At 43.4% G+C, this 24,684-nt stretch overlaps 1 protein-coding gene across 1 annotated transcript in view; it reads right to left on the reverse strand.

Moving 5' to 3' along the window:
• The window catches only part of ADTRP (androgen dependent TFPI regulating protein), a 68,055-nt gene extending 46,629 nt beyond the window's left edge, over positions 1-21,426 (reverse strand). Inside the window, exons 1-3 of the mRNA XM_061197400.1 lie at positions 21,129-21,426; positions 11,027-11,161; positions 9,388-9,489 (exon numbers count right to left, since the gene is read on the reverse strand). Coding sequence (XP_061053383.1) covers positions 9,388-9,489; positions 11,027-11,161; positions 21,129-21,281 — 390 coding nt within the window. The 5' untranslated portion in view covers positions 21,282-21,426. The remainder of the gene's footprint in view (positions 1-9,387; positions 9,490-11,026; positions 11,162-21,128) is intronic.
• Positions 21,427-24,684: the final 3,258 nt, after the last annotated feature.

Here is a 24,684-nt window from a genome sequence, read left to right on the forward strand (position 1 = left end):
CACGTCTCATGAGAGTGCCTGTCATTGGCTGACTCTCACCTGGAACCATATGGAGAAAGGGATTCTAGGACCTTCTGTGTGATTCCAGGCTTACCCCTTGCTATGCAGAGGAGAATGGAGAAGGGGTGACGGTGATTCCAAGTTGACAACAATTTGGCATAGGTTGTTACAGATCACGGATAGCACTTTATGTTGCACACATATTATTTTATTTGCTCCTAATAGCATCACTGAGAACTAAGAACAGTAAACATACCTATTTCAAGGAACCAATACCCAGTATAGGTCTGTTAGCTTTTCCAAAAATCACACAGCAAGACAATGGCAGAAATGGGACCAGAATTGAGGTTTTCTGGTACCTGTCAATTCTTTTCATGAAATCAAAAATTAACTTGTAGAAAACATCTGAGATCAATTATTTTTGCAACTGAGACACAGGGCTAAGACATTTTGCTTCCACTCATCCCAAACTAACTCTTAGGGATCAAGCTCCAGCACTTTTCTTCCTAATAATTTATCCCTTCCAACTTTTTAGCCCAAGAAGAACCTTAACAGATGTGAAAGGACATTTGTGAAGATAGAATATGATTCACCAGGTGGTCCATTTCCTGATGACCTGTACCTGGAGATGTCTTGGACTGTCTGCACCATGCTCTAAAAGTCACCACCTCAAAAGATACCACTAAGATTGTGTCATTCCCTTTGCATATGCAGCTTAATATTCCAGTTGTCAAATATCATTCAACAAATATTTCTTAAGCACCTTTTTTGCTAGGCTTACAATTTCTGTGATCATCATGATATTTTAATGCTACTAACTCTGACATTATTAGGTTAGCAAAGTATTTTAAAATATGTCAGAAAAAGTATGCATATTAATTAAAATGTTCCCACATATAAGCCTTAAACTAAAGTCCCTGGGTTGATTGGAGACAAAAGACTTTTATTAAATACTATTTGATAGGTTAAGTGTTTTAGTGTCTCTGCCAATCATTGCTACAAAAGAATATTTATCGTCAAGCATGAATTGGGTAAAAAGGGAAATACCACTATATTATTGTCTGTTAGTCATGTGTACTAAGACAATAGCAAGAACAGCATTTTCAAGCAATGGCCATGCCCTCTTGCCCCTGATCAGCAAGCTTGTTTCTAACATCAGGTTTTTATTGTTTCTCAGCATTCAGAATTAGATAGCTGATTCTTTTTTTTTTTTTTAATTTATTTGTTTTATTTATTTAATTTTGGCTGCGTTGGGTCTTTGTTGCCATGTGCGGGCTTTCTCTAGTTGCGGCAAGCAGGGTCTACTCTTCGTTGCGGTGCATGGGCTTCTCATTGCCGTGGCTTCTCTTGTTGCAGAGCACAGGCTCTAGGCATGCGGGCTTTAGTAGTTGTAGCACGCGGGCTCAGTAGTTGTGGCGCACGGGCTTAGTTGCTCCGCGGCATGTGGGATCTTCCCAGACCAGGGCTCGAACCCGTGTCCCCTGCATTGGCAGGCGGATTCCTAACCACTACGCCACCAGGGAAGCCCTAGATAGCTGATTCTTTGAGTGAATACATGGAGCGTGCACCAACATGCCTATAGATTTTTGTATTAATGGAGATGCTCTTTGGTGGCATCTGGGCCCTTTTATCAGACCACTGTTAAAAGACTGCAAGTGTACACTCAGTGTAGAATCACTGAGCATAAAAGCAGGGTCTCCACTTTGAGCAAACCTTTTGCTCACACTCTCACAGACTCTGGCGGTTGCCCCTGTCTCACATGGCTCAACATGCATGAACTCCCTAGAGAAAGAGCTCATTCTTGTTCCCATGTTCTCACTCTTCTTTAGCTTTGCTCTAATTATAAACTTTTAGAGAAAACAAATGAGTCTAGTGAATACATGAAGGTGATAGAAAAAGGATGAAGCTGGTAAGTGAGTAAGGCTGGTGGTAGGTTGGAAGAGTTGTTGAGATTTAGGAAGCAGTTGGGAACGCAGGTACTTATATATTAATGAATGTGCCCATTGGATTGAGAGGAATGAAGTGCAGGGCTGAGAATTCAAAACTTAGGACATAAGCATGTGAGAGCTAGGAATCCATGTGATGGGTGTATAATATGTGGGCAAGTGGAATAAAGCAGACTAGATAACACCCTACAGAAATCATCTACTGGCTGATAATCCAAGGACCTGGAGGTGAGAGTAAGATTAGAGGACTTGGAAAAGCTCAATTCCCAATTAGGCACAAGTGGTTGCTCTGTAGGCAGAGAAGATAAAGAGACCAGGGAAAAAGATGTGGAGGCTGGTTGAGAGCCCGTCAGCAGCTCCCTGTTCAAGGACGGGACTCCGCAGCTGTCAGAGTGTCTGCCTGTGGGGTTATGAAGTAACTAGAAGCACGAAGGGGGCTTTTCTGTGCTGGCTCCCTAATCAGGAAGGGGATGTCCATTCAAATCTGTGGAGAAGGCTCTCACACCCTCCACCAGGCTGCTCGTGGGCATTTTCACTTCTGCTCTGAGATCATGGGACTTTTGCCCTCTCCTACCCACTTAGATTTTATTTCTTTTGGTATTTCAGAGAGGTTTAGGATCTTCTGTTGTGAGTTTCTCCATCTTGGTTATTCTCCAGCATAAAGTCATTCTTCCTGTTGGTCGTATTACCTGTGGTTGCCATGGAAGTGGGGACTAATTACATCACACAGGATGGGAGACCTGCTAGCAAACCCTCAAGGACACCGAATGATTTCAATTATTCAAATTCCCAGTAACTTCTTAGAAGACATGTATAGGTTTTGATCATTAAAAACCTTTGACTTTGATTTTGAAATTGGGATGTATTTTCTACTGGTATTCTTCTATTTCAAAAGCAGCCCATTGATAGAGCATCACTGGATAATGGAATTGTAAAAGCAAGCTACTCTTCAGCACACACTGGAAATTCTCGGAACTGGGATTTTTTTTAAAAAGATATACTTCCACCATTCTGGTTTCTGCTCTCAAGAGATGAAGAAAGCAGGCACTGTGATTGCTTGGTTCTAGTTATATAAAACCTTCAGTGGACTGGTGATCCTTTGGCAGTTCATTATCAGAATCTCCTGTGTTTACCTTAAGGCTTCCTGAGGGGCAAGATGGCTTTACTGTCCTTACCCAGCTAACTCTGCTTCCTCATCCCAGCTTAGCTTCTGATTTCACTGCGGAGCTTTAAGCATTCATTTAACTCAGTGTTTCTCCAGTACCACCGGAAAGTCTAACCTACCTTAGATTAGGGAGCGAATGGAATGAATAAGTGTTTTAAAACAAGAGGGCAACTTTTTATAACACTGTAGTCATTAAACCTGAAAAAAAATCCAAGTAAATTTCAGGGTTTGATAAATGATTCTATCTTCATTCTTGCTCAGAGCTTTAGAACAATGCTCTGAGAAAGGATCTTTCCTGTGGTACACCATCGGCTTAACTAGTGCAACTCTTCCCTCTCCAGAGTCACATGACAAGTTATTTCCCAGCACCATTTTCTGGTCATTGTTGGCAGTCATAGTTTCTCTTTCTGATGTGGACTTGGTCTAGAGTAGAAAATGGCCAGAGAAGATTTTAGAATTTAATGGTACAACAGATTTGAAGGAGGAAGAGACCGTGAATCAAAGAAGGCAGACAGACTGTAGATGGAAGAGGGAAGGAAACAGATTCTCCTCTAGAGCTTCCAGAAGGAATGCTGCTCTGCTGACACCTTGATTTTATCCCATAAGACCCATTTTGAACTTCTGACGTCTACAACTGTAAGATAATTTATATTGCTTTAAGCCATTTAAGTTTGCGTTAATTTGTTACAGTAGCAGCAGGAAACTAATACATACAGCACTACCAAGGCTCTCCCCTCCCCCCAATCAAACTGCTCTTGTACAAGTCACCAGAGAGTTCATTACTGCAAATCCAATGATCATCTTACAGTGTCGTTCTTACTTGACCTCTCAGCAGCTTTTGACATAGAAGACTTCCTCTTGAAACATTTTTATACTTGACTTCCAGGAGACTAAACTGCACTGGATTTCCTCCTAACTCACTGGTATCTCCTTTTCAATCTCCTTTGTTGAATTCTCCTGTTTTTCCTCCCAAGTACTGAAAGTTGGAATGTTCTAAGGCTTAGTCCTGGGATATCTTCTCTAACCATACTTACTCCCTAGGTGATCTTATTTAACTTTAAAAACAATCTTTATAATGAAGACAGCCAAATTTATGTCACCAGCCCAGAAATCTCCCCTAGGCTTATATGTCCAGCTGCCTATTCTGCATCTAAAGTTTGTTGTCTAATTGGCATCTCAAACATGTCCAGACAAAACAATTTCCTTCTCCACAATCCTTGCACCTCCCCTACCATCTCTATCCATACCTCCCCTGTGTCTTAAGCTAATAATCTTATCTCCCGTTTTTTTCTTGCCAGATATTCAGTAAATCCTGATGGCTCTACATTCCAGATCTATACTGAACACAAGCGCAGCATGTCTGCGGACTTAGACCAAGCCTCCAGAGGATCTCACTTACCACCCTGTGAGTGACATGGGCCGGGACGCTGCTGTATCAGCAGAACATACTCTGGCTGTTGTCTTGTATCATATGGAAACAGAAGTAGATGGGAGGTGGAGTTCCCCATAGGAACCCTGACCAGGAGCCTCTTCCTTTTCAGACATGGACCTTCTGGGGAATAATACTGGAGGGGCGGGGGGCTGTTTTTAACTGTGGCAGATGTTCTGCCAGAGTTCCTTCAGAACACAGCCTCTACTTACAGCAAGTTAAAAGGCTGGGTGGGAGTATGTATATAGATACAACTATAATTTAAGCTGCTTGAGGTTAAGAATCATATCTCAAATTTCTCTTGTCACCCCATGAATAATTCTTGATTTTGTATTTTTTATCTGAACTCAGCATTAGAACTCATCTGGGGGCCCAGTTTTCAAGTATATGTTCAGTTATGTCAGGAGATTTTAACCTGCGGTCCATAAATGGAATTTTGAGGGTCTATGAACCTTCTAAGATTGTACACAAAATTTTATGATTATTTGTGCTTTCCTTGGGAAAGTGTTCATAGATTTCCTCAGATTCACAAAGGGTTCTGTTTCCTAAAGGCTGAAAACCACTGAGCTATCCAGAGATATCTAGACTGTGGGTCCTCTCTGCCCAGAAGCACTGGGGTAAAGAACCAAGGAGGCATGGGCGAGGGGTTTGTAATGTTGAGGACAAAGGACGGCCATTTGATGCTGATGTCCCCACAGGTGACCTTCTGTACTCATTAGGACTCACCTACCTCTACCTAGCAGCCCGACAGTTTCACACCAAGCTTACGGGTGGGAGAGAAAAATCTGAGACTGGGCCTGAATTTAGTGATGGACAACATCTGGCATACTGTGAGTGAGGAAGAAACTGGAAGGTTTAGAGTTTCACTCCCTTGACATTTTGACTCTCCAGCAAGCCCCCAGAGAGGGCTAAAAGGCCTTCCAGGTTGTCCAGTCATGACCCACATGCCTGTCACAGCCAGGCTGGGACACAAGGGGCATAGCAGCCCTCCTGTCTATGTCATTCACTTGGCAATAATAGCATACCTCTGCATGACACCACCTATGTCAATGCCTTGTATTAGCATTAACTGTTATTTTTATTATTTCAACTTTGTGTGTGTATACTAGGCTCAACCACATTTAAGGGTGCCAGAAGTCAAAACCCTTGTCAAATATCCATCTTAGTGTTACCCTTATAGTTGGTACTTAATAATCATTTTTTTCAAGTGAATAAATGACAACACATTAAATAACTAGGTAGCTGGATTTGGTATTTGCTCCAATTTAAAGAGCCAAGATAAGGCCTGTCTCTTAAGAGTAGATTGTTTTGAAATCTCCATTAATATAAATGAAGGCTTTCCAGTTCTAAAACTCTGTGATCATGGATTGAGAGTCTTACATGATAATAACTATTTATGCAGTCCGTGGTAGTTTATAAGGTGCTTGTATGCACATGCTCAAAAATCGTGTACTGATTTCAAATGTAGAGGGCCTCTGAGGGGGTTCTCTGATCTTTTACCTCTCCTTTAGGGAAACCTGAATGGGTTAGGTTGATTTCCGGAGAAATAAGTTCCCCAGCTCCCTTCAGGTTAGGATCTGAGCGTTTCCTCAGTTACTGAGTCCTCTTCCTGCTGTTTGAATCTATCTGTTCTGGTTCTGTCTTTAGTAGTCATTTAGATAATGCCTGAGGAGTTAATGTTTTCCTGGCAAAACCTGGAGGAGTACTTTGCTATTCTTTCCCTTCTTTCTTGAAGACTGGAGAACAGCTTAGCAATAAAACAGTCCGGTTGATCTACTTTAAATAAGGCAGGCTGCCCACGGTTGATGCAAATATTACACTGATGTTACTGTTTGGTTTGAATATATAACAAGGATAGAAAAATGTCCATTAGAGATGGTAGTCAGCTTTGAATGATCTACTGCAATGGCAAGTCTATAATGAGCTAGAAGGGTTGGGCTGGGAGGAGCCCAAAGGCTTGATGAATCATGAAGGTTTTAGAACTACACTGTGTCAAAGGGGAGAGTGGTGTTTCTTAATTTGACAAATTCTACTCATAAAACCCAGGGCGGCAACGCAAATGGCAACAGGGAGAATATTCCAAAGCTAAGGCTAGAATAGTAAACATAAAGACTGTTGTGAAATGAAAGAACCTTCAGGAAAGTGTGACACTGGCTTTGTACAGCAATAATTCTTATATTGTGGAAGAAAAAAAGGAGCAATACAGGAAGTGATTCCTTTTAAGATCAGGCCCAGCCCCACATGGAAGCAACTAGTACCAGTGACCTCCCATCCTCACTTTGGCTGCCACAGTGGTGGTTTCTGGGTATTTACTCATTTGAGTTGTCGTGGAAGGACACTGTTAAAATGCAGTAGGTGTCAACAAATTAACCCAGTAACAGCCATTTCCATATTCTTTTATACTAGTATTTAAAAAGTTAGCAGAGAGCCTTCCTTGAGGTAATAGACCAGGAGTATTTGATAGTGAGGACAGAAAATGTCCAGAGCAAGGGACACAGTTCGGGGGAGAGGGATGAGATGCAGTCACGAGCACACTGGATTTGGAGCAGACAGCATAAGGAAGCATGGGCGTCTGGGGATGACCCCATTAGGAGCACCCAATGCTGGTTTTGCTGATGCCAACATTTTCACTAGAAATGGCTCTGTTGGGAGATTCTCCAATTAAATTAACAGAATCACAGAAGAGTCTGTGTCTGACCCAAGGCAGGTTGCCTCTTCTTTTCTCTTTTTCACTGTCGTTCCACCTTTTTTGACCCTAGCCCCTTCTCCCTAAGGGATTCAGTTTACTTGATTGACCAAAAGGCAAAGAGCAGGGTCAAAAGAAACCCCCAGGTTGTGAAGGCACACGAATATTTTATGTTCTCTGTTGTATATTATCTGCCTTGCTAATTAACTGATGGATATGACATACATTATCAAGCTATCTGCTTCCAAAATTACCAAAAATCCATATGGCTGTTTAGCAAGGTCACAAATGCTGGGCATTACCATCACAACTATTTGGAAGAAATCTAACCTTACTTCCATATGGAAAATGGTACCCCAAAGAGGTAGGAAGCTTGTAATAGTTGTAGGAAAACTACTAGCTGAGCTAACAAAACCTTGAAAAGGTATTTGATATATGTGTTTGGCTCCAAATAAAAGACACTTTCAATACTCTGCCTTTTTATTTTAGTAACATCTAGCTCAGTCAGTTGTCCCAAATCGCTTCATTTTCTTAAGTAGAGTTTTGGCTTATTAGCATACAGATGGGGATTTTGGATTTTTTTAAGTGAGAATTCTCACTTTGCTTTGTTAATCAAGCAAAGTGACATCCTTTTTGATTGCCTGGTGAATTATGAAACTAGATTGAACCACAAGTTCTGCACTTACTATAGTACAAGGCAAGGAAGAGTGAATTATGAGCTCAGTGGCCCCAGGCAAATCACTTAACCTTTCTGAGTTTTTATTTTTTTAATTTGGAAAAATTCAGGATTGTAATTGTTATCTAAAGAAAGTTGTATGAATTAAATGGGCTCCTATTTGAGGAACATACTTAATATAGTCTAAGTGCCATAAAACGCCACACTATTCCCTGTGTAGGGGTTTCAGATTAATGTTAATGGGAAACTGGGAAGATGAGGAGGTGATCTGACAAAAAGAAGCTGGTAGGACGGGTCTCTGGGAGGTGGGACTTATTAAATATATAGTTTTTGGTCCTGAACTCTAAATGAGATCGGAACTTGTATACCTTAGTTAATTAATTAGTATCTCACTGAGCACCTATTTAAAGTGAAAGTATGTTTTTCTGAGGGGTGGGGGGCAGGGCACATGGTGGACTGAGCTGCTTTTCCAGATTGGTAATCATGTGAGTTTTAAGACAGTGGAAAAGTTGGAGGTAGAAGAAAGTCTGTGAACCTGAGGAGCCTTGATATGCTACTCCCTGGTGACTTCCCCCTGGTTTTTAAATGTCATTTGCTTCACAGACTCTCAGACCTCCTTCTGAACTCCTGACTAATGTGGAAATACATTTGTAAATATTGAGAAGCGGAGCGAGTACTTTGATTGATTAGTTTGTGCATGTGGTGCTGATGACTCAGACCTCCTCCTTCATCCAAGACCTGGACAGTCCTGCTCCAGCTCTGCTTTCCAGGCCAGTGTTACTGGTATTGAGATACAGTGCCCTGAACAACTCAGAACAGGTTCTGGTTACTCTTCAGCCCCTCAAAAATAAATACATGAATAAAAACCCAAGTGGGAAACAGAAATATGTAAATCATTTGTGATAAATAGTCCTGATCAAGTGTTAGGTAAGAAACTGCTTCTGAGCCGTGAGTTATTCTTTGGACATTTGGGTGGATTTTTTTGAGGTATAATTGACACATATAGCACATTAGTTTCAGGTGTACAACATAATGATTTGATATTTGTATGTATTGCGAAATGTTCACCACCACAAGTCTAGTTAACATCCAGGGTGGATTATTTTTAAAGCTTGCTTGATTCCATTCCTAGATAGGAATTCATTACATGTTATTTGCTGAAGTTACTTCTCTTTCAGGACTGCAGACTCCAAGAGTTTGCTTGCCCTTATGGTTTCATGTCTTTTCAATAACTTCATAAGCAACTTGGCAAAGAGTCTTGCCTGGACATCCCATCTGCTCTCCGTATCTCCAATTACAGCACCACTTTTTGTTCATTTCGTATTCTCAATGTGTTCTTTAAATAAATAGTGACGGGATGAAGAGGGAGGAGTGAATGGGATTTTGGGGGTTGAGGAGAAGTTTGGAAACATAAATAAGGCACTTGGAGTTCTCAGAACAGAGGCTATTGCCGTTCTGTATTCACTAAATTTTCCTTTTACTCACCATTGCATGATTCAACCACACTGGAAAGATACCATCTAGGGCCTTAGGGTAAACGAGTTCTCGATCATAGAGAAAGAGGATCCAGAATGACAAAAATACAAACTGGAAAATAGAACACAAAAATAGTATCATTAGGTTTATTTTCAATCAGTGCTTCCTAAGATAATCAAGGAAACATAGCAAAATAAAAATAGATACCAGTTTTAAAGATACATTCCTATATATACATAATGAAATACTAAATGAAGGAAGAAGTTATTTATTGTAGAATTACGATACCCAGTCTCTGGGGATTTCAGAGAGTTAGGGATCAATTATTTGTCATTGTGGCAGGCAGAGAGGATGTAGATAAATAGGATTCGCAGACCATTTCATTTTAACCAATGACTTCTCTCTTCTCTGAGCTTTACCAGGAGTGCTGAGAGCAGCCACATGGAATGGCTTGAGTCTTCCACTTGCTTTGCCCACCCTCTAAATAGGCATGGCAAGGGGAAGCAGGAAGGCTGGGGCGAGGAGAGGTGACAAGCTCCCAGGGTAATTCACAAGCTAGTTAACGGAGAGTTGGATCTCTTTATTGCTCAGAACTTTGGATTGATCCCCATCCTCTTGTACCCCTTGGCTATCTTTTCAAAGTGTCTGTCTTCCATGCTACAAAATCAATGTAGAGATGGAAAAACATAACTATTAATCTTCCGATCATCTTCTTAAATTCCAAAGGCTCAATTTCTAAGTCTTAAAAAATGAATAAACTCCATTGATACAAAAAAACTTAGCCTTTAGAAGATTTATGGGGGTGGAGGAGGTGTCCTGCAAAGTAAAACTGGAATGCCAGTACTCGCTCCGTTATCTGAGAACTCATTAGTGTTTGGAGAGTTCCATTTTGGATTTAAGTTTGAGGTCTCAATACTATAGGAAGCGGAACGATGACGGGTAGAAAGAGGTAATCATTTCTAATTATAGGCCCTGCTGGGCAGCCCGTGTGCCTGGTCTCAGTTTGTTTCCATTCTAACTAATGAATGAAAACATGAGCAATGTTGTAGAAATGTGGACAGTATCAGCAACAAGCCGACTGTCCCTTGCATATATATGTCTTGCTTCTTCCCGATGTCCATTCATTGAACAGAATGCATGAGTCACCCACCATGTGTCCCACACCAGGTATTTCAAACAGCCTGTCTCTCTCTCCTCAATTTCAAAGTGTCAACTTTGAAAGTTTTCATACCTTTTTTTTTAATGGTTTCCACTTGCAGAAGTAACAAATGCTTATTGCAGCAAGTGAAACAAGATGTCTGAAAGGGAAATTAGTCATCTCCCTCCTCCGCACCCTCCATTCCCATCACCCTGATGGAACCAAGGTTATCGCAGTTGTATTTTGGTTAAGAAAGGTCCTTCAGACTTCCCTGTTAGACAGTAATAAGGATCTTGTATCAAACGTTCACAAAGATACAAAAGCTAATGATAAATCTTGTCAGTTAATGTGCCTTATTTCCCGAAGACACTGGGCAGTGCTATGCAGTCCTCAGGCCATTTATGCAAATGCAGTTGCCCTGGTTAACAATAATGGCCTCCTTGCTGCCCAGGAGAAGTGTCAGTCCATATGACATGTGTATTATATTACCTGCACATCTTTGTAACTTACTGCAGATATCGGAAAAGCCAGTGTGGTGAAAAGCAGGTCTCTGAAGGCAGTTATGAACTTAATGTCTTTTTGCCCTTTAGCTCTTTTCAGCACATCTTCCAGGCAGGCCACCCCGTAGAAAATGGCCTGCAAGAACTAAATTCATTACAACAAATGAGGACCTTTTCATTTCCTTTAATTAATACATTCTTCACTGACTGAAGCGCCATCCCTCTGGGAGCAGTGTTGATTTGAGAAGGAGGGGCTGCTGGCTGTTTCGGTTGGGAACCAATTCGAAGGTTGGTCTTGCAACTTGCTGGGCCCTGACCTTGATCACTAAAACCGACTGTGTAAAGTTGTTTAGGGGATAATGATGTGTACAGTATTTAGCATAATGGACTTGAGCTAAAATGGAAACAGAATAGAGTCAGCTTAAAAGGAGAATGTAATGAGATAGATACCTTGGCTGCACAGAGGTGGGAAAAACCAAATAAACAGCACAAGGGCAGAGCACCAGACACAATGGTAGATATATTCTGGCCTCGTCCTAGGAAGAAAAAAATTTTTTAATGCCTAGTGTTGCAATCTCATTAGAGAAGCCAGAATCAGGGTCAAGAGCACCATGCAGGAGCTCTGTGCTCTCCTGAGGGAGACCCACAAAATGGCATCTTGCCTATCTGAGGGAGAAGCCAGAGGAGAAGGCCTCTGAAGCCCTTACAGAGACAGTCTGTGTGAGGGAGTGACTTAAATCCACAGGGCTATAGAGCAAACCGTGGGCTCAGGTGCATCTCTAGGTACCTGAGGGCCTTGAAGGAAAAAAAGAAGCAGGGCCTTCTTCAAGGACATAAGATCACAATCAGAACAGACTTTGTCCATTCTTACGGTCTTCCACAAACCCACGGCTTCTAATTTAAGGGTCACAATAGTACAGAGTTGGAGTTGGTTTTGAGTTATTGCTTCGGAATCAATCCTGTTCCTTGAAAGCTCTGATTGGTACAAAAGGAACAGCCTGGACTCTGCTCTGAGCCCGAGTCAGACAAGTTCTGGAACCTGGGCATCTGGACTAATGATGAACCAAGTCGGCTTTGGGGGAACAAGCTCTGAGCTCTGAACCCTAGGAAACCTCTAGCAGAGTTGGCCTCCTGCCACTCCTCAGGCTGAAGGGTGGGCAGGAGAGGACACAGAGGTGGATTAGGCCAGCGATGTCCCCACCGGGGTCCTCAGACCAGCAGTACCAGCATCACCCCAAAACTTGTTAGAAATGCAGGACCTCAGCCCCACCCCAGACTATGGAATCAGAATCTCTGGGAATGGGGCCCAGGAATTTGTTTTTCAATAAACTCCCAGGTGCTCTGTGTATATGCTAAAGTTCTAGAACCACTGGATTAGACATAAATTTATCACTTAAAAATCTCACTGACTACTCAAAACTATAATAGCTGACTTTTTTTTTTTGTAATAGCTGACTTTTCTTGATTTCTTGTTATGTGCTGGGCACTGATCTAAGCTTTTAATTTCTTATAACAACCTTATGAGGTAAATCCTATTATTCCTTCCCCACTTCCCATTTTACAGATGAGGAAACTGAGGCACAGAGAGATAAACAAACTTGTCTAAAGTCTGATGGTTGATAAATATCAAGGCCAGGATTTGAAACCCAAAGTCTGCTTCTTGAGCCAGACTTTAAAAAAACCACACACACCATGTGATGTGTCAGATTTCTAAGAATAAGGATAAAGCACTGTGGGAGTTCAGAAAAAGAGACCGTTATCTCCAGGTGGGAGAATTAAAAATGACTTCAAAAAATACCGATGCCTGATTCTCACCCCCAAAGATTCTAATTTAATGAGTCTGGGGGTGCAGCCTAGGTTTCAGGATCTTAAAACATTCTCCCAGGTGATTGTAATCAGGGCAGCCAAGATTGAGAACCACTTGCCTAGAGGAACTTCCATTTGGAAATGCAGACCTGGTAGTCTCCAGGGAGGCGGGGCTGCGGAGATGAGCCCGCATGGTGGGATGAGGGTTCTAAAGAGAGGACGAAGGGAAGAGGAGAGAGAAGTGGGAAGCAAATGCTGAGGAAATGCCCTCCTCTAAGGGACAGAAGGGCTAAGGGGGAAGCAAAGTAGCAAAGAATGATCAGATGGTAGAAAATCAGGAATGTGCAAGAACCCCATGGCCCTGAGGGAGGAGGAAGCTTCAAGCCAGAAGGGGCCATTCCAGGGAGGGTGGGCTACAGTTTTAAATGCCATGAAGAGGCTGCCACCCCAATACGCGTCATTTACTTTTGCCGTTCAGCCCTGAGCGCTGCAGAATTGGAGTGCAGCCTCTGCACTGGATGCTAGGAGAAGTCTCCTTCTCTCCCCTTCTTCCCCAGCAGCTCTCAGCTCACCCCTGAGGCCATAGCAGGCAGCTGCTGGAGTTAGGAAGGGCAGATGAGGGGCCTGGGCCCCGGTGAGGAGGCCTGCACCGGTCTATCAACACGGCAATTAATCCACACAGCAATTAATCTCGCACTGAGCGCTGAGGGCCTGCCAGGTTTTCCCTCCTTGGGGAGAGGCCGCCTCCACCCAGCATGTGAAGTCCACGTGACCACTTTCCTTAGCTAGAGCTTCCTAGCATCAGCATGAGTCAAGCTCGTCCTGACTTTCTCTTGCCTTTCCCAGTCGCAGAATGTGGAAATTGGACTGGGGAAAGAACACATTACTCAGAGCCTCCGTGGCTTCTCCTTCACCGATAAAAATTTGCTCCACACCACAAACTTGCCAATCACTTCTCCCCCTCTACCCTCAGCTCACACGTTATTTCCCAGGCATATGTCACTTTGGAGAGATGCCAGCTGTGTGCATGAGGCAGCCTTGTCTCCATTGATCTTAATCCACGTTGACGTGCCATCATCTGTATCAACAAGGAATATTTATGAGCCCCTACATAGGAGCCCAGGGGGGAGGCGCTAGGGTGTTGCCAAAAGAAATAAATAGGCAAGAACTAGGGCACAGAGGATCCACACAGCAGAGCTGGAGGGCAAGGAGAGGGAGGTGGCATCGGCTTACTCGATGGGGAGGCTTCCTGGAGGGCCTCAAGGACAGGTTTGCATCAGCTCACAAAACCAGACGCTGGTCTGCTCCTTCTGTAAGGACAGTACACTGGGATGTTTATAAGACATTCACAGAAAGAATAGTCAAGGGGGGAAATGGCAGCTGTTAGGGACTGAATTGTATCCCCCCAAAATTCATATTTGAAGTTATAACCCTCAGTACCTCAGGAAGTGGCTGTATTTGGAGACAGGATCTTTAAAGAGGTGATTAAGTTAAAACGAGGACAGTAGGGTGGGCCCTAATCCAGTAGGACTGGTGTCCTTATAAGAAGAGGAGATCAGGACCCAGACCCACACAGAGGGTAGACCACGTGAAGACACAGGGAGAAGGCAGCCATCCACAAGCCAAGGAGAGAGGCTTGTAGAAACCATCCCTGCTAACAACACCTTGATCTTGGACTGCTGGCCTCTAGAACTCTGAGGAAGTTTCTGTCGTGTAAGCTCCCCAGTCTGTGGTACGTTTTTATGGCAGCCCCAGCAAACTAATACAGTAGCATTCAAAGAAGATAGCAACAACTGGCCTTCTTTTACGACTCTTCCAGCAAAATTACAGTTGTTTACATTTCTCAACTGTTTGGGCTGCTCAGAAAAGCAGAGTTAATGGTATCTTCTTGGTCAGGGTTTACTTCAGAGTTGCTGCTGTCTGATTTATCTTTTTTCTACCAGTTCTTCCCTAATTCCATTTGTTCTTTTGTGCCTTCTTCTGAAATACTGCTGATCTAAGTTTGTTAGCTGTCTTCCATTTTTGTTGCTAGCTGACAAACTTACCACCTGGGAGAGCTTAATTTACATTTTTTTTTATAACTAGTGCAATTTGAGAAACCATAGCTAAAGGATGTTTCGTTTTTACATTCATATGTCTTCACAAAATTTACAAAAATCTTGAAGACACAGAAGCTTAACCTTTCTAAGTCGTCAAGTTTATTTTCCTTGCTGTAAGCCAGAACCCTCTTAAACTATCCCAGGAAATGAGAATTTCTTCATTTAAAAATAATTCCAGAGAGGGAGATTCCACAAGTTGCCTGAGCAAGACATTACAACTCTGATTGAATGAGTCAAGTGATCCAACGCCCAGCTCAGCTCTCTGTGCCCGACTCAGACAGGCCGGGACTTTCTCAGGTCTCGCCTTCAAAATGATGCAACACTTGCAGTGGAGATTAATTCAGAATAAAACAGCAAATGGGGACTCATTGTGATGAGCATTTTGTATAACTGTGGTGGTAAGGGTGGTGGCATTTGGGACAGGTAGAGGAAGTCTTTGTCAAATATGTCTGTATTATATGTAATATTCTGTTTCAGACATTATTCATGTGCATTGAGCTTATGAAACAGATGAAAGAATGAGATAAAGAACATGGGAGAAGAAATGATATGAAGAACACAAGAGAAAAAAGAGAAGAAACTAAGAACATTGAGGGACAGGTTGGAAGGAAGATTTGTGAGAATGCTTGGCCAGTGTTGTATAGCTGGTAACAGCTGGCTTCAGTGTAGCAGTAGGATGGCCGTGGGGCAGGCTGTCTTACAGGTGGGATGGGGTTCTCTAGAAAGTGGCTCTTACCAGTTAAGAGTTACGTTCTGATCATTTATTCATGCAGCCAACATTCACAGAATGTCTCTTAGGTGCCAGAAATTAGGCATAATACAGACCAGGGCAGATTCTATGTTAATATGTCTTTATTAGGAAGAAGAAGAGGCGGCAGAAGAGGAGGACCTTTTTCGGTACATTTACCATTTTACGTTTTGTAGGCCAGGTTCCTTGGGAAACAGAATCTGAGATGCTGAGATCTGCCTGAAGAGTGTTCATGGAGGAGTGCCCTCAGAGCATCCGTGAGAGGGAGGGAGGGAGGGAGAAGGACTGAGCAGCTGGAAAACCGGAAGGGCAGTGCAGTTGCATGGAAGCAGCTAATCCCTGAAGGAGCGCTGGCGTTGAGCTGTCCCTTCAGAGTTGTCCTGGAGCCCAGCCTTTGTGGCCCAGGTCAACCAGTCTTTGCACGCAGCCACCTCAGGGAGGCCTTAAGCCTTGGTCCAGGTAGCTCCCTTCTGCTGAGGACAGTTGTGGGATGAGAGCTCAGCTGTGATTCATCAGCGGCCAACACCCCTTCTCCCAGGAGCTGGGGAATGAGTACCTTGATGCTGAGGAGGTAGGGGAATCTGTGTGCCACACCGCAGATCCACTACGTATGAGGCACAGAGAAGTTAGGTAACTCACTCAAGAGCACACAGCAAGTGAGCGGCACCCAGGCAGTCTGGCACCAGAAGCTAGGCCTTCAATCACTAATCTTTATACCGTGCACAAAGAACCTATCAAAATGCTGTCATGGTTACTCAGTAAACCACAGCTGTTTTATTTTGGGTGCTGGTGGTGACTCTTCCCTTCTCTCAGCCCTCACTCTTTCAACTATCTGAGAGGTAAAAACAGTGATCTTAAGCATTTTTGCGGAATAGACAGTTAAGTGTATTTCTGACTCTGTTGAGCTTAAGAGTTCCACAGATGAATATATTAACCCGATGACGGAAATTAAAGGTTGGCCCCAAGTATCGCAGTGGGTTCTATATACTATAAATGGATCCCTGTCTTCTCACTGTTCATGGGCTACCTTGGAGTTTGGACGATGGAACGTCCCCAAGGATCTCTCAAGGATCTCTCTTCCCCTGGCCCTGCTTTGCCATCCCTGAGGACCTATGTAATGAAGTGGCTGTTGTCATCCTGAGAGCTTGACGATAATGAGGTCAGAGCTGCCTGCGGCTTGGACAACTTTATATGAAGAGGGGAGGGAAGTGTCGTGCCTCTGTTGGTGAAGTTGGGGGAGGGAAACAGGGAGGGGCTCGCCCAGAATCTCCCCTGGAGATCCCAGTTATGAGGCACCACCTCTAACCATGTTTCAGAAGGAAGTTTTTTTTTTTTTTTTTTTTAAGATTTTTTTTTTTGATGTGGACCATTTTTAAATTTATTTATTTATTTATTTTTGGCTGTGTCGGGTCTTCGTTTCTGTGCGAGGGCTTTCTCTAGTTGTGGCGAGCGGGGGCCGCTCTTTATCGCGGTGTGCGGGCCTCTCACTATCGCGGCCTCTCTTGTTGCGGAGCACAGGCTCCAGACGCGCAGGCTCAGTAATTGTGGCTCACGGGCCCAGTTGCTCCGCGGCATGTGGGATCCTCCCAGACCAGGGCTCGAACCCGTGTCCCCTGCATTGGCAGGCAGATTCTCAACCACTGCGCCACCAGGGAAGCCCGGACGTTTATTTTTAAAAAGAGGAAAACCCAGCAAACTCTATGAATTCTGCAAGCCGATTTCAATTGTAGCTGAAAAACCCCTCTATCCCCTCTCCCCAGCTTGAATTCCCTGGGGTCAGGGACAGTCCCTGGGTGGAAGTGGAGTGGATGGAGAGGAGGGAACACGACATTGTGGAAGACCCAGGCCCTGGAAGCCTGAGCCAACATGAGCACCCGGAGGATGTCCACAGCACTGCCTTGTCTCCATGCCCAGCTCCTGGGGGCTGCCCCATTCAGCAGGACTCACTGCCCCCTGCCTGAGCTTGCAGACTCTACCTCTAGGGCTTCCCCAGTGCCTGAGGGCATCCACCTAGGCAACTATTATATAGGGAAAGCATTGACTCCACAGTGGTCCTCCTCTAGCTGGGAAGCTGAAGTATGAAGCCTGTGGAGGGAAGTACTTGAGCAGTGAGGCAGTTGGGTGACCCTTGCCTGAATCCATGACCCACCACCCATGGTGCTCAGTGAGGGGACTGATGTCCCAACAAATTACCCTCCCCTCTGCACCATCCCTTCTGTACTCAAAGATGAGATGGCTAGAAGCTCACCAGCACTCTCCTATCTCCTCATTCCATTGTCCACTGCTTACACCATTCTGAGTGCTTCCCTCATGTCCTTTGTCCCTTACAGTCACTCTGTGGTTATGCACTATTTGACAGATTTGGAAATAGAAGACAAAGAAATACCCAGACCAGGGTCAGTAGGAGGTGGAACTGAGGAACCATCCCAGAGAGCTCATGATCCTAGAGCTCATGCTTATAACCACTAAGCTATACTGCCTTCCCTCCCAACAGGGAATTGGCTGCCTCTTCCCTGGGGTCAGTTTACTCCCTCATTAGACAGAGACTCACATCTCTCCTCTTCTTCCTTTACTCTCCTTAGGCACTAGGCAGGAATTGGTCACCATTCCTCAGTGGCACCCCCCCAACTCACCTCATGCCCCAGGCGTCAATCCTTTGAAGCCCCTGGGGTAGCTTCAGGAGGAAACGGGGCCCACTTAGAATGCTGACTTGCATTAAGTTGGACTTTGTTCTTAGGGGCCATGACGGATATTCAGCCAACTAGAAATGAAAGCTGTTTAAAGGGGTGGGGTGTAAATTTCCTGGAAAGCAGGATGGAGTACTGACTTCAATATGTTTACATAAAATAAATTTAAGAGTGTTATAGCAAGTTATGAGACCTCTGTGACTTTATAAACGCAACCATTAACTAATTATTCGTTAGTTAACACTAATTAATCGTTAGGAAACACAACCATTAATCAGCCCACAAGACCTCAAGAGCTAGAAATTTTAAGGCGCAGTATTTCACGTGATGTCACATATTTGAAGTCTGACCTTAAATTGATCCTCTAAAACACATTCAACCCATCTTCACCAGTTGGAAAACGTTGCATTAAGTCACAATTTCAGGATGACACCTAACAGCAGAAAGGAAACAGCCATAGGGAAGCCCCTCTCTGCCCATTTCAAGGGCCAGAAGATGTCAGAAGAGACTATACTGCTCAGGAATACGGAAGAGTCTGAGGTCAAGTCCAGTCAACATACCAAGTCAGCCAGCTTTTATTATGGGGGTAATCTGTGCCAGCCACTGTAGCAAATACAATGTAGAATCAGAGAACGTTAGGGCTGGCAAAGACTTAGGAGACAAAACTCCTGTTTTGGAGCCACTTACAATTTTATTGAAATGTTGAGAATCACATGTGGGTGGAAATGAGAAAACAATACTATACATAAATAAGCGGAGACTGAGAGAAGCTGTAAAAATTTAGGGAAAGGAAAAAACGAATTTGGGCTAGAGTTGGTCAGCAGAGATTTTAAGGAGAATATGGGATTTCAGGTGGTCTGTGAAAGCAGCAAGGTGGTGTAGAAGCAGGTAGGCCTTTCATTCAAGGATAGTGTGAATATGGGTAGAACAGTGACAGCAAAAGCCTAGGGACTGACACTGGAGAACACACAGGGCTTCCTGGAGAATAGACCAACCTTCCTAGGGAGGCGAGCGCCCGACGGCTAAGTAGGCAGGTGAGCTCTTAAATCAGGAGTTTGGATTGGTCCTGTAAGGTAGGAGGGAGCCCCTGTGGTTTCTTGAGTAGCTGACCACACTTCTCAAGCAGGCTTATGATGTTTGAAGCAAAACCAAACCAAAAACAGTTCTTTGGGAAGATTAATCTGAAATCTGAGTGATGGATGGACTGATAATGGGAGGACAGTGAAGAGGTGATCTGGTCATTTAGGTACCAATTAATAAACACCTCCAATGAGAGGGGCAGTATGATTGGGGAAGAAGGGATGAACCTAGCAAGAGGGAAGACATAGGATTTGGTGGCTGATTAGTCAGGGAATTAACACTAGGAAATAAGTGTCTTGGACAGATGAGTGTCTTTTTCCATTCTTGGAAATATGATGACTCTGGGACATGTAACCGAGCTATAATTAAGAAGCCAGGGAGCTGGGTTTTGGGAATAGGTGATGAATCTGCTATTAGCCATGCTTAGTGTGAGGGAGGACAACCATACTAGAATTTGGATTTGATTAGATCATCAATCCTGGCTGACACTGCTCTCTTTACCTTGACTATTCTTAATGTGAAGCTCATAGATACATAAAGCTGAGACTTTTACTGTATTATTCTAATTCCACAAAATCATTTTTTGTTATTGTTTTCTATTTACTTGTTTTCTCATGAAATTCTATGATTGAAACAAGCCATCACCTTGATACTTTTCAAGCACAGTAGAACTGTATTCAGGGCTCAAATCTCAAAATCAAAAGCCAGCAAGTTACCAGAGAGGAGGAAGCTGAACTTCCAGGCTTCTTTGATTTGAACCTTCTGAATTTCCTCTCCTTAGCATTACAGAGTCATCTTTTTTTTCTTTCTTTCTTTTTTTTTTACCATGCATTACCTCTGCCTAGGATTATGATGCCAAAGAACTGGAATATTTTGTCTAGTTTCTGAAATCAGATGTTTATATGGTACCCTACATTTAGGTTAAAAATCTCAAAACTTTAATTAGCATCCCCAAAGGCTGCAGCATTTTTAGCTTTTAACTCTAAAAATAATTTTACATATTTCCAAAACATTTTTTAAAAACCTATTTTTCTCCCATTCATTCACACTTCATCACTTCATTCATCAGATTGTGGTCAGCTGGGCTAGGGAGACAAGAAAGGATCAAGTGATGTGATTGGTTTGTAAATAGTTGAAAATGTGTATTTGCCATTTGGTTGGGTGATTTGTCCTTTAAGATGGAGCCTGAGCCTATAAAAATTTGAAGTGGGATCCGAACATGGCAAAATGTATTTGCTTTTCTTAGATAAATCTGTTAGTCTGTGTGTGCTATAAAATGGCATTATTCCTCCACTGGAAATTGCACTTCCCACGTAGCATACACCACTCTGCCTTCCCTCACAGACTTCCCCAAGCAAAGTTCAGAATCCCTCCTGCATATATAGTCAGTCCCATGGTGAAACCATTAGTTTAGCTCCCCATTTGGGCTCATCTGAGAAGAACTTCAAGACAAGATTCTTTTCAAAAGAGCATTTAACGATTAGCCAGCACAAAAGGTAGCTATGGATAACTCCCAAATGGGGTTTCTCAGAGCAAACTGTCAAGTAAGAGAGAATGCCAAAACTCACAAACAGTGAAGAAGAAAGACAAATATTGGAATTTTGTACTTGATAAAATCAAAAGGTGTTATGTGTAGAGGCACTGATATTACAGACAAATAGCTTGCTTCCTGATACAGCCGAATGGACTTACCAGATTAAGGAATGTTAAGTACTTCCATTGTCCACCACTTAGAAAGACTTTGGATTTCCGCCGATCCTCTCCTTGTTGTGAGATATAAAAGTTGAGGAAAATATACCAGCTCAAAACAAAAAAGTGGTATATGCACGTAGAAGTCCTCATCATGGCTAGCTCTGACCAGGACTGTAGCCGTCTCAAAGCAGCTTCCCTCTGGCGTACTTGCGCAGGTCACGGCGCAAGTCCTGTGGCAGGCCAGGCCGGAGAAGGAGAACTGCGTAACACACCACTCTGGGACTGAGAGTTCCAACATGGCTGAATTTTGCTTCTCTCATAGGCTCCTTTCCTGATAAACGTGGGAGACAGGATTATTGCTGATTTTCAGATGTCTTCATTTAGATACTAGCAGGTAATCCGCAAATTTGCATATGTTTCAGTATTTAGGCTTTGAAGAGGGCAGGGAGCAATGTAGAAGTGCACTTGGCACTATTTGACTGGGTCGGGGCATGATTAAATGACCTTATCATTAAGTACCAGAGAACTCTAATGAAATACCTACCATCATGGTCGTATTTTCTTTTCTTTGGGGCAGAATAAGGAAGTTGCCATAATATATCTTGAGAGAATGAGAAGCAGGTTGACAGACCAGGAGGGAGAGATTGTGGGTGTGTTTATCGCATGGAGGGAAGTAAATATTTAGAAAGGGGAAGGGTGTTGTAATCTTGCTCCTAAGGTCTCTGAGGCCCTATAAAATCTGAAACAACCTTTGATCCTCTAGGGAGCAGCCCCAGCATTTTAGTTAGTTGTTCCGCCCCCCACCCCCCCGCAGTTTTTTATCTATATCCTGGAGAACCAAGAGTTACTGAGAGCTGTCCCAGACACTCCATTTAAACAGGCATTTCTGTTCCCTCGGAGGGAAGAAGCATAGCAAGAGGTCTGTGACCAAAGAGTCAGGAAGAGGTGTGTGGTTACTACCCCAGCATACCTGAGTTCAGACATTGCTGAGAGAGAGTGAGGGTCTCTGCATTGCCGTGGAGAAGACAAGAGTATGCTTAGGCTGGGCAAAGTTTTCAGAACCGGGCCCTGCCTCAGGCTCGACAGAAGGGACCTGAGAGAGGGCTGGAAGTGTCATACCTTGTGACATCACCAGCTTGTTTCCCTGGGCAACTGACTCAGAGGGTTCTGAGCAAATCCCCAAGGGAAATGCTCCTGATGCAGTTACGTAAGTCTGTAGGTGGTGCTGTTCAGTGATTTAATCAGGGCTTACAAGTACTGGGAGAAAGAACTGCAGGCTATACATGGAGTACAAAACAAAAACAAACCTACCTCCTAAGAGTCATTGGATCCCAAACATCAGGAACTGTAAACGGGGGTAGAGCAAGCCTGAGCCAACAATACAGGGTCTGCATTGTAACCATTCCCAAAGGAGAGGATGGTCTGGGAAATGAGAGACGTAAAATGCTGTACACAACTCCATGGCCTAAGTTAAAATGGTAAATAACAATAGCGGCTAATACTTTTACAGTACTTACTATGAGGCAGGCATTGTTCCAAGTGCTTTGCGCATATTAACTCAGTTAACACTCTAAACACTACTATGAAGTAAGTACTATTGTAATCCCCATGTTCAGATGAGGAAATTGAAGCCCACGCTGGATGCATTCAAAAGCTAGTAAGAGGCAGGCAGAGCTGCAGGCTGCACTCTCACCAGTGTGCCTGACCACAAAGAAGCACACCCTCAGACGCCCTTTGCAGTATTTCTCCACTCCCTGCTGAGCCCCCTTTATTCCTCTACCTCTCCCATCAGAAAATTCTCTCAGGAAGGGATCAGATATGCTTTAAAACTTGGTGCACATATGAGGTACTGTGCTATGTCTCCCAGGGTGTTTTCATGGTAAGCATCATTATAGATTTAGGGATTTTTATCCCTTTATACAAAATCTCAAGCATAGGTCTGCAGATGGGTAAAGAATTGAGGAAATATTGGGAAAGGAGAGGAGACAAAGACCTAAATCTCCCTGGTGTTTCCCAGGGACCTGGTCCAGCTCTTTGTCCATCTCACACTACATACTCACCGCAGTGATTTTGCTGACTATCATGATTTCTACCACTGCTTTCTGGTTTATGACCAAAAATTTTATACCTCTAATCCCAGCCCTCTCCCCATCCCCATCAAGCTTCAAACATATCTTTGACTGCTTGTTGGACATTTCCTCAATTAGTTAGATGCACCTCAAACTCAAGATGTTTAAAATGAATTCAGTACCTTGCCCCAAACCTGACTATTTACCTCTATTCTCCGTCTGTGAGTATGGCCCTGTCTTCTAACTGGGAGTCTTCCTTGTTTCCTCTCTCTCCCTTACTCCTCAGATCCAACTAACCACCAGATCCTGCCAAGTTCATCTCCCAAATCAAACTCAAGTCAGTCCTCTTCTTTCCATTCCTTCTACAACTGACCTAGTTCAGGTCTTCTTCATCTCTTTCCAGTACTTTAGTAACTGTCTTCTAACTGGTTTTCCTAATTCTAGTCTTATCCCCCAACCCTGTTCTTTACAAGGTCAGGGAGTGATTCTACCTAAAATGCCAGTCTTACCACATCTCTCCCCCGCTTAAGTCCCTTTACTGCATCAGTATCATTAACAGAATAACATCCAAGTTCCATAACTTGATGAACTGGCCACTCTCAGGCAGCTTTGATGCTCTTTCCTGCCTTACTCTTGTCTCATAGTTGATGTTCCTCCTACAGCACCAAATTGGCAGAGTTTTCCAATCACAACTGGCTATGTCATGTCCTAGTGCCTTTACTCTTACTATTTCCTCTCCCTGATGGCCTCCTCGCAGCATGTCTTTGACTGGTTATTTCATAACCATATTCAAAAATGCAGCTCAGCAGTTTCCTTCTCTAGAAACCCTTACTTGAACCTCTCCTCAACCAGGCCATATTAAATAGCCACTTCTCGTCTTCCTTAATACCCTGGGCGTCTCTGCAAATTGCATGATGATAGTGTTTTAGTCCATTCAGGGTGCTATAACAAAAACACCATAGATTGAGTAGCCTGTAAACAACAGAAACTTATTTGTCACAGTTTTGGAGGCTGGGAAGTCCAGGATCAAGATGCTGGTAGATTCTGTCTGGTGAGAGCCTGCTTCCTAGACAGTCATCTTCTGGCTATGTCCTCACATGTGGGAAGGGGCCAGAGATCTCCCTGAGACCTTTTTTGTAATGACACTAATCCCATCATGAGTGCTCCAGCCTCATGACCTAATCACCTTCCCACCTCCTAATATCAATACTTTGGGGATTAAGATTTCAATTCATGAATTTTGGAGAAACACAGTCTGTAGCAATTAGGATTTTATCTTTTTTATGTGCCATTATCTCCCATTATATCCCAACCACACAGAGATGGTATGTTTGGATTCCTAGAGCTTAGCATATTGCTAGGCACACAGTACGAACTTAATAAATATCTGTTGAATAAATGAATGTGTGCAAACCAGGTGTGGTTGTCTATTGAGCCTTACTATAAATAGCTGCCTCATTCATTAAAAACCTACGATGTTCAAAATG

Source organism: Eubalaena glacialis, chromosome 7, assembly GCF_028564815.1.
Source record: "Eubalaena glacialis isolate mEubGla1 chromosome 7, mEubGla1.1.hap2.+ XY, whole genome shotgun sequence".
Classification (NCBI taxonomy): domain Eukaryota; kingdom Metazoa; phylum Chordata; class Mammalia; order Artiodactyla; family Balaenidae; genus Eubalaena; species Eubalaena glacialis.